The 9,945-nt window shown below is 52.9% G+C and overlaps 1 protein-coding gene across 4 annotated transcripts; it reads left to right on the top strand.

Moving 5' to 3' along the window:
• The first annotated feature begins 3,951 nt into the window (after positions 1–3,951).
• Positions 3,952–9,932, top strand: CYBC1 (cytochrome b-245 chaperone 1). 4 transcript variants are annotated; one of them, XM_059997344.1, is made up of 8 exons: positions 3,958–4,019; positions 4,390–4,608; positions 5,060–5,187; positions 6,023–6,064; positions 6,663–6,736; positions 7,313–7,409; positions 8,025–8,169; positions 8,572–9,932. In XM_059997344.1, exons 3-8 carry the CDS (start codon positions 5,103–5,105, stop codon positions 8,690–8,692), a joined length of 564 nt encoding a protein of 187 aa, XP_059853327.1. In that variant the 5' UTR covers positions 3,958–4,019; positions 4,390–4,608; positions 5,060–5,102; the 3' UTR covers positions 8,693–9,932. The 4 variants fall into 4 exon arrangements, with proteins under 4 accessions (XP_059853328.1, XP_069396186.1, XP_059853327.1 ...); XM_059997346.1 differs by having other exon boundaries at positions 3,993–4,019; positions 4,369–4,608; XM_059997345.1 differs by lacking the exon at positions 4,390–4,608 and having other exon boundaries at positions 3,952–4,019.
• Positions 9,933–9,945: the final 13 nt, after the last annotated feature.

The following is a 9,945-nucleotide window of genomic DNA, read 5'->3' as shown; positions in this document are numbered from 1 at the left end:
TTCCGCTGCCTCTAGCAAACCGGGGGTGGTGGTGGGGGATACAGGGCTAAGTGGAGATGCTGAACTCTGTCCACTGTGAACATTTTATGAAGTCTGTGCATGGTCATCGTACCATCGGAAATGAGAAATACACCTGGAAGAAAAGCATGAGGGTGTCTCTATCAAACACCAGCAGTTCACAGGAATCTCAGGAATGGACCCTTCTTCCTCCTAACCTTGGCGGGGGGGCGGTCACAGAGGTCAGCAAAACATTCAAGTATATTCCATGTCCCAGAACCGCACCAGGATCTTAAAATTTTCCCCATTAAAACCTTTTTTTTTTAATAGTTTTTGGCTCGTACCACTTTTTTTTTTTTTTTTTTTTTTACAAATGCCATCAGTTAAATTCAGGAGGTCCTAACTGGCTGCCAGATTAACCCATTGTATTACTCAAATCTATGTCAGCACCTCTCAGAAAACATCTTCAATTATCAGCTCGAAGAAAATAATAATTTTAGGTTGTTATTTGTATATATTTCGTTAATGTTTTAAAAACATAAACAGTATCATCATGTGTGAAAAAAGCAAGTTACAATTAGTTTCATCAAATGTGTAGTTAGTGTTCAGGTTTCTGTCCAGGTTTCCCCAATGGTCTCACATTTTTCTAGTTTCAATCAGGATCTAAATAAGGTTCAATGTTTTATTAGTCTATATTTCAATTGGTTTGTGTGTTTGTCTCTCTTAGGAATCTTTGTTTCTAGAAAAAAAAAATAAGGCTCACTTAGAAGTTAACAAATATAGTACAGGGAGTTCCCAGTCTTAAGGTTTTGGGAGGTTTTTTTGGTTTGTTTTTTAAATCTGTAGGTTCCATCCACATACCCCCCTCTCTCCTTGCGTATCATAAAGAAATCAGGTTGACTGCAGGGTTTTCAGCAATCGCTGACTGCATCCATGTGGAGTTCTTTAGCATACCCTTATTCTGAATTTTCAGCAAAGGGTAGTTAAAACATTCTAGTGGCTTGATCACAGGTAAAAATTTTTTGTCAAGACTACATAGTGTTGTAAAATCTCTTCAGGGGGTTCTATTGTCTGTCCTTCTTGTGATGTTAATTAGCAGCCATTGATGAGATTGCCTAGATTCATTAGGGTGATGTTTTAAAAATTATTTATTGGCTGTGTTGGGTCTTCATTGCTGCGTGCGGGCTTCCTCTACTTGCTGTGAGCAGGGGTCTACTCTTTGTTGCGTTGCGCGGGCTTCTCTCGTTGTGGAGCACGGGCTGTAGGGTGCGCGGGCTTCAGTAGTTTCACACGAGCTCTAGAGCACAGGCTCAGCAGTTGTGGCGCATGGGCTTAACTCCGCGGCATATGGGATCTTCCTGGACCAGGGCTCGAACCCGTGTCCCCTGCATTGGCAGGCGTATTCTTAACCACTGCACCATCAGGGAAGCCTCATCAGGGTGACGTTTTACTCCTATCATTTCTTCTTCACTTATTAGCAGGACTTCCATAATGAGAAATTCCTCTTATCCACTATTTTATTATTCTGTTGAATTCTTCTGACAAGACATTAATAGTCTCTTTGCATTTTAAAAAGATAAATTTATTTATTTTACTTATTTATTTTTGGCTGCGTTGGGTCTTCGTTGCTGTGCGTGGGCTTTCTCTAGTTGCGGCAAGCGGGGGCTACTCTTCATTGTGGTGCGTGGGCTTCTCCTTGCGGTGGCTACTCTTGCTGCACAGCACAGGCTGTAGAGCGCCGGCTCTGCAGTTGAGGCGCACGGGCTTAGCTGCTCTGCAGCATGTGGGATCCTCCAGGACCAGGGATTGAACCCGTGTCCCCTGCATTGGCAGGCAGATTCCTAAGCACTGTGCCACCAGGGAAGCCCAGTCTCTTTGCTTTTTAATACATTTCCTTGTACATTTCTTACTTCAGACCTGACATCAGTCTCACTGGAGGCACTCTGCTACAAAACCACTTAGGGCTTGCTGGGGAAGGTGGTGGATGCTGTGTGCAGTTGGCCAGTGTGTATTGTAAAAGCTGGGCACTGGAGAAGCCCTGTGTACTGCAGAAGCCTGTGGATCCAGCACAACAGAACCAGAACCAGGAAAGGAAACTCTTCCTCCAAGTGTCTCCAGCACCCTCTATTGACAAAGCTTAATATCATGCCAGAGAGCACAGAACAAAATAAGGGCTCAGATGCATTTTCATAGAACAGGCAATGAAGTCTGAATTTGGAAGAGATATAACGCATTGATAACTGGCAAAATATGCAGATTTTACTCAGTCCCCTATTTATGGATTTTGTATTTATTTCCAGACTTTTGCTCTTATCGATATTCAGCAAGATTTTAACCAAATCAGACATCATTTGTTCACTCATTTAACATTAGTAGAAAGCTAGTCTAGGCTTCATTTTTAAATGGCTTGTACTCTAGTAAAAAAGGTGAAATTATGCAAATCACTGTAATGCAAAGTAGAATTTTCTGGGTATCAACTCAGTGCTCCCTAAGTCCTAAGCAATTAAGATCACTTTCAGCTGCACCAAGCAAGAGGGACTTAAAGGAGGTGCCAACCAATTCAAATGGACCTTCAAGATGGTGTGGGATCTTACCAGAGAAGGCATTTCAAGAAGATGGAATGTGAGCTGAGGCATCAGGTGAGGAAACCTGCCGCATTCAGGCAGAACCTTCTTCTGTTCCAGCTTAGCGCATAAGTTCTCTGAGTGTGGTTCCCAGAGCAGCAGCACGTGTACATTTCAGGCCCCATCCTTCTGGGAACAGGTCCAACAGTCTGTGTTTCAACAAACCCGCCAGGTGATTCTGAACCACAGGCGGAGAGTATATGGAGACTGGTAAAATAGAAAAGTCATCTCCAAATATTTGACATTGTGCCTATATTGATAAAACATCTAGGGTTATACATATCCATGTATGTATATTTCTTTATAAGGTAATATGCACTGTGTATTAATCTTATGTAAATTATAAGACACATGACAATAGATATAAAAACATAAAATAAGTAGGAATACAAGCTCTAGTATGTTTTTCTAGCACTCCACAGATCGTCTTGACCATCCCAGTTTGGAGGTCACTGAAGCAGGCAGTGGCCGTGTTGTGGAGGCTCTCCTGTTCCAGGTAGGGTCCTTCTCCATCTGGTGGAAAATAGGCAAGTCAGGGTCCTGCTTGGGGCCTCATCTGGGGGCTGTGGGGACAGGTGCTGAGTGTTTTGGTGGAGAGTGGAGCAGGGAGGCCACCGAAGCGGCCATTCAAGGTTTTCCTGGAGAAAACTGTCTCTCCTACTACAATCCTCCTTCCCAGACACTGGGGCAAGTTTCTGAGCAACAGCAAAACTGCCATCACGAACATGTGAACGTTCAGTTTCCCCAGCTACACTGAGTTTTTTGGGGGTCAAGGATCTCTGGTTTTCCCCTACCCTCCTCCACTGTGCCTTGCAGCATTGTTCAGATTTAGTTTTTTAACTTGCTGATATTCTTACTGGGTTCGCAATTGAATCTGCAGATCACATTGGAAGAATTTACATTTTTACAATAATTTTCCAGTCCATGAACAAATATCTTAGTTCTACTTTAATATTTCTTATTAAAGTTTTTACAGAATCTACCATAATGTTCGTACGTATCTGTTGTGAGGTTGACTACGTACTTCACGTTTTCTCACCATCCTAAGTGGATGTTTCGTAGTACAACCCACCTCACCTTCCTCTGCGGACTTTCTAAGGGTTGTGACCCCAAACGCTTTGTGCTCAGCGCCCGGGCGCGCACACCACACCACGCGGCCGCCTCTGGGGCTACGTAGGCGACCTCCCGTTGTAGCCCCGCCCGTTCTCCCACCTCGAGGGCTGAATGGGGGCCTCAGAAGTCAACGCTCGCCCGCTCCACCGCCAGTCCGGAAGTCAGCTGTCCCATCAGCCCCTGCGGGTCCGGAAGTCAGCCGGCTTAGCCCCCAGCTCCGGAAGTCGGAGGCCGGCGGGTCCTGAAGCCTAGCGGTCCGGTCTTTCCCCGCGTCCGCGCCTGCAGGTTAGTGTCCGCGGTGGACAGGCCATGCCGCCCTCGCGGGTGGGAGGTGCGGGGTGGGCTGGGGGGAGGCTCTCGCAGCCGGGGTCCTGCTGGGAGCGCGGTCTCGGGACCCGGCCCGGCTCAATGCCCCGGAGGCCTGGCGGCGCGCGAGCCGGGCGGGGCGCCCGGTGTGGCCGCAGGGATCAGCGGGGCGTGTCCAGGGTGGCTTGTGCCGGTGACAGGCGTGATCTCGCCCCGCGGGCGGCTGAGTCGCGCGTGGAGACAGATGAGGCATGTCAGGGGAAGGAGCCGGTGATGTCCCAGGATCCTGGCTTCGTTTGTGTGAACTGAATTCACTATTTGTTGTCAGAAATTTGACTTGACTTCACAGGGAATATCTGAAAAGCTACCCAGAACGGGGTCCCCGGAGCCAGCATTTCGAGCGTATTGCAGCGTGCAGGGCAGAATTCTCCACGTGTGGAAGAGCAATCCCCTTTGCTGACTCGTTCATTAAACCAGTGCTCTGGACCCTCCGGACCCTCCGCTCCCTCCACTGGGTGCAGACTGTCCTTCTCGGCAGCTGTAGGAGACCGCAGAGCTGGCTTTTTCGGTCAGTGCCAGTACAGACTCAAACCATGATGAGACTTTCAGTTCCCTTTTTCAGAGGCCAGCACAGGGAAATGAGGGTGTTCTGGTAGGTTCCGGTAGGGTGCCGGAAGTTTGAAGCCTGCTGGGGGCTAACGGTTTCCAAGAGACAGGTTTCCAGGTAGGAAGGGAGCAGGTGATGATCAAGTGCTTGTTGATGCTTTGTGAGTCGGAGCAGGGGACAAAGCCCCAGTGCAACCATTACAACAGAGCAGAGAAGAAACTTCCTTACAGGTCTCTGGGGGATTAAGTGATTTGCCTGACCACAGAGACTGCAGTCAGCACGGGCTGACTGGTTCCTGAGCCTGTGTGGGCCTTGCTAGTGGGCAGCCTGGCTTCCTGTTCTGGAGAGGAGCTGGGTTCTTGTCTGTTGGCAGTGGCTCGAGGCCTCCAGCTGTCTGTCTGCCCTTCCCCAGCCCCCCAGTCTCCTGTTGAAAGCTGTGGCAGCACGTTCCAGGGATGTATATGCAGGTGGAGACACGCACCAGTTCCTGCCTCCATCTGAAGAGGGCTCCAGGCATCAGGTCCTGGTCCCTGCTGGTTGGTAAGGATGTTCATATTTGTCCTCAAGTTAAAAATCTAACTTTAAAAAAGGATGCAAATTACACTAACTTTTTCCGTGGTTCTGCTACCCCAAGATATGGCAACTATTGTGCCTTTCCATCTTTTATCCTCTACGTGTGCTTTTACAGATGATGTGTGTCTGTCTTGTCTTTTTTCACCATTTAACATCCTTTCGTTAATACTCTGCATGCTCTTCTGAGGTCCCCGTACTTCCCCTTTTGCTTGTTGTCATACACCCAGCCCCAGGTATCTGATTTATGTCAGGGCCCACGTGATGGAGACAGTGAGGAGTAAGGCGGCGGGGGCCCTGGCCTCCCTCCCTGTCAGTACCCATTGGAGGGCCCTGCGCTCCCTGGGCAACTGCACCATGCTGATTGGAACCTAGGTGTGTGGGGAGAAGCTGCTGTGCCTTCAGCGGCCTGGCTCTGGGCCTTCTTTCCCAGGACTCTGCCTGATTTGTCTCATGTGCCGAGTTGTGATTCTTTACCTTCAGTCTTGTCTTCATTCCACACAATGTGCTGTCAGTGGGTAAAACCCACATCAGGTTCCTCTTTCTGGTTCCCCCGTCAGCTCTGCAACCTCACATAGACATGTGTCCAGTGAATACTGTGACTGGTGTAGAACATTCTTCTCAACAGACTTCCCAGTTGTTTCCCCCACTTCTGAGCCTGGTGGTCTTCTTGCCCCCTGCTCCCTGCCCTCAGCCATCCCAGGCAATGGGAAGGGGCTGCTTACCTGGGTCTGTGGGTCCTGGGAGGAGTTGGGCTCTGGGCTGGTGGTGGCCCAATGGGAAGGTACCTGCTTTCTCCTCGCAGGAATCTTGTCGATTGGCCTGGCTGCTGCCTACTACAGTGGAGGTGAGATGCATCACCTGCCCCCCAGGAACTTCCTCAGCTGATTGGAAGAGGGAAAAAAGGAAAGCCCATCACTTGTAATCTGCCAGGGCATGGCTTTGGGGACTGCCTCTGCCTCTAAATTGTTTGCGGATGCGGCCCACTTCCACGTGCTGGTGTGTCCCCCGCAGCTTATGTTTTTCATTTACATCTTCAGCATTTTCATATATCATAAAATATTTTTCAGAAAGGCACTCCTGTGTCTGCCTCATGTTCTGTAGGGATGATCCGTGCTTTCAGCAGCTCCCTGTAAGCGTTCCCACCTTTCTGCTCTTACTCACCGTGCCGCGATTGCCATCACGAGTAGACATGCAGGGGAGAGTGAGGGCAGAACTGGGGGAGCACGTCCTATCCCAAGTGACAGGGCCTGCAGTGCTAGGTGGCCATGGTGAGGGTTGGGTGTCCTTGCAGGCATGGGCAGCAAGCCAGGCCCCCAGGTGCCACTCCTGCCCTCGGTCTGGGAAGCAGCTGTGCTGGGGAGGGGGCACCGTCTCTGGGCACGTTGGCCTTCACCCCTCTGCTGCCTTCCCTCGCCTGATTGTCTCCTGTGTTTGCTCCCCAGATAGTCTGGGCTGGAAGCTCTTCTATGTCACGGGCTGTCTATTCGTGGCCGTGCAGAACCTGGAGGACTGGGAGGTGAGGCCAGCACAGGAAGGGTGCCCAGGCTTTTGGGCTCCTGGGCTTCCCTGCAGTGCGAATCAAAGCAGGAAGAAAGGCTCCAGGGGCCTAATGCCCCCCCATCCTGAAACTTGAGCTTAGTGGTTTCCGGATAGCTGGACTTGGCCTCTGGACATTGCCTGTCTGTGACCATCCCTAGGTGAAGGAATCCTCTAAAGCTGTTGTTCTCCCAGAAGTTCTCCTAGAACAGAAGGGCAAGGCCACTTCCCTCACCTCCCTTTTGTCCCTCTTCACGTGTCCTTTGGGTCGCCTGGCCCCAGTATTGCTGACTGCCGATCTCCATTCCCTTGTTTGATGACCTCGTCCGCTGTGCTCGCTTCTCTTGAGTGCGGAGAGGCTCCTCCTTTTCACACCCCAGCCCCTGGAGAGATCAGGCTGCAGGGGTTTGGGGTTCTGACTGGGATGGGAAGGAAGAGGGGCCGCCTCCTTGAGTGTCTGCTCTGGTGAGGGTGGGGACGCAGTCGGCAAGTCTGTGTGTGTTGGGCTGGCTCACAGGCTAGCAGCCAGGTGACTGCCTTGTGGCTGGCGTTCTAGGAAGCAACCTTCAATAAGAGCACCGGGAAGGTCGTGCTGAAGACGTTCAGCTTGTATAGGAAGCTGCTGACTCTCTGCAGAGCAGGCCATGATCAAGGTGAGGTGTGGGGAGTGAACAGGACACGGGTTACTCTGGGATGGACAGAGGGCGGCGAGCGTCTGTGTGTGATGGCAGGGAGCAGGCTTGAGGCCTGGAAACGGGCTGGGTCCAAGCTGGCCGCTCAGTGACCAGGGTTGTGTTCTGCCTCGTGGACACTGTGTACCCCGGACGTGCCCTGGCCCAAAGGAAATTGCTGGGCAGCCCCCAGCTCAGTGACTGGCCACTAGAAACCAGGACGGCATTTTCCCGCGGTTGGGGAAAATGAAGCAGAAAGCTGGGCAGCACTGTGCTTAGCCGCCCCCTGACGTGTTAGACTGAGAGAAGGGGTGGGCTTTTCAAGACAACAGTGGGCCTGCTGGACATTCCTTCTCACCCAGACTGGACGTTAACCAGCAGCCACACAACCCTGCACTGTGGTCACTGACCTGTGACATCTAGGGTCAGGGTCTCGGCATGAGCCCAGCCTCAGACATGGAGTGACACGTGCTCTCTGCTTCATGACAAGCGTGATGTGATCCTCTGCATTGTGGCCCCGAAGCAACTGTGCCAGCACCCAGGTGGGAGGGGCAGGGTGAGTGGGGGACATGGCCACTGACAGGGCCCTGCCCACAGTGGTGGTCCTGCTCAGTGACATCCGGGACGTGAACGTGGAGGAGGAGAAGGTCCGGTACTTCGGGAAGGGCTATGTGGTGGTGCTTCGGTTTGCCACGGGCTTCTCCCACCCCCTCACGCAGAGTGCTGTCATGGGCCACCGCAGGTAAGCTGAGGATGGGTGACTTGATTGGCCAGGGCTGCCCCTTGCCCCCAGTCAGGTGGTCCTCCCCAGGAACTGCCCAGCACGGCAGGGCATAGAGAGAGGCCTCAGGAACGTGGGGGAGGAGGTGAGGCCAGGGGAGCAGGCCTGGCACCACCCACTAGGGGGAGGTCAGGGGTCCCCACAGGGACAGAGAGGGGATGGGGACGTCAGGGGTCCCCAGTGGGCACAGAGGACTGGGCTAGGGTCCGGTGGGGGTGGGGATCAGGACTGAAGGTGCTGGGTCCTAGTGGGTTACTGGAGGCAGATACCTGGGGTGAGACAGGTATGGTCTTGTGGCTGCTGCGGGGTGGCCAGTACCTGTCACAATAACACACCCTTCCTCCCTGTGCCCATCTGGACCAGTGACGTGGAAGCCATCGCCAAGCTCATCACTACTTTCCTGGAGCTGCACTGCCTTGAAAGTCCCATGGAGCTGTCTCAGAGCAGTGACAGTGAGGTCGATGGCCCTGGGGACCAGAGCTGACCTCCACGGAACCCCTGCCTTGGTTCTGGTGGGGCCCCAGCAGGACTGATGGGCCGCCTACAAGTCCTCCTCCTCAGCTCCCTGCTGTGTCCCTGGAAGCCCCGGGGCAGGACCCTCAGCCGTTCCTGCTGCTTGCTTCTGTCCTCTGAGCAAAACCACAGTGGGACCTTCTCTGCAGGCTCCGAGCGGTCCAGAGAGGGCACAGGCCTCAGATCTGTCTCTTCCTGGAATCAGACAGCCCACTGGGACAGCGGCCTGGTGTGGACAGGTCAGACATGCTAGCTGTGTGAGGCTCAAGGCCTGTGAAATGGGAAGGAAGAACACCCAGGGTCTCAGGGTATCAGGGCCAGGGCTGAGTTCTTTGGGTCGAGAGGTTCTCCAGGACCAGGTCCTGAGGGCTGCGGTGAGACTCCAGCAGGGCCAGCGGCTGGGCGAGGCTCTGAGGATGCTGCCGCCACACGTCATCCCCAGGAATCCCATCTCCTGCCCTGCTCCCCATGCCCATCCCTCCCCGCAGCCGGATGTCCTCAGTGGTCAGAAGCGAGGTGCTTGCCTGCGGAGCTGCCGGGGCTCAGGGTGGACGCTAAGGGGCACGCCTGGTTGGTGTGCTGCAGCCACTCTTGAGGCTTCCACAGCCCCCAGACCGCTGTCCACTCAGGTGGCTCATCTCGAGTCCAACCAGGATTGCAGCCGGGCTCTCACAGAGAGGATAACCTCCCGCCCCTGCCCCCAGTATAGGCAGAAGTTCCCTCTTCTAGCATTGTGCAGCACTTAAAAACCTGGACCCATCCCTCAGAACCCAGATTCCCAGCTTCTCTTGAACTCTGGTGCTGGGCCTGTGTGTTTGGGGCCAGAATCGCTGGGCTCATGGCTGCCCCTCAGCAGCGCCTGAGCAGCTAGCTGCAGCCACCCTCGTGGAGTCTGGGTGCCAGCCACACTGACCCTCAACTGCACTATTAGTTTTCTCCTGCTTTCTCTGAACCTAGGCTCCTCCGAGGTACAGCATGTGCCCAGAGCACCTCTGAGTGAGGGACCCAGGAGGCTGTGCACCTGGGAACAGCTGCATGGACCAGGGGTTCTGAGGCTGCCTGGGTGAGAGACAGCAACTTCCAGGAAACTCCAGAGAAATGAGATCCTCTCCCTTACCAGTGGTGGCCGCCAGCCAGCCCTTAATTTGGGCACACAGTCATTTAAACATGCCAAAGTTAGGTTTCTAAATGGTTAAACCTGAAATACTCTTTTCTTAAAAGGTG

The sequence above is a fragment of the Delphinus delphis genome, chromosome 19, assembly GCF_949987515.2.
Source record: "Delphinus delphis chromosome 19, mDelDel1.2, whole genome shotgun sequence".
NCBI classification, from domain to species: Eukaryota; Metazoa; Chordata; class Mammalia; order Artiodactyla; family Delphinidae; genus Delphinus; species Delphinus delphis.
The sequence above is the reverse complement of the archived record's forward strand: the minus strand, read 5'-3'. Positions and strand labels throughout refer to the sequence as shown.

Bases quoted from the DNA above. Each gene is read 5' to 3' on its own strand.
- CYBC1 (XM_059997345.1), top strand. From the start codon at position 5,103: ATGTATATGCAGGTGGAGACACGCACCAGTTCCTGCCTCCATCTGAAG. The intron at 6,737-7,312 runs GTGAGGCCAGCA...CTGGCGTTCTAG, and splicing joins AGAACCTGGAGGACTGGGAG to GAAGCAACCTTCAATAAGAG. The intron at 8,170-8,571 runs GTAAGCTGAGGA...CATCTGGACCAG, and splicing joins GCTGTCATGGGCCACCGCAG to TGACGTGGAAGCCATCGCCA.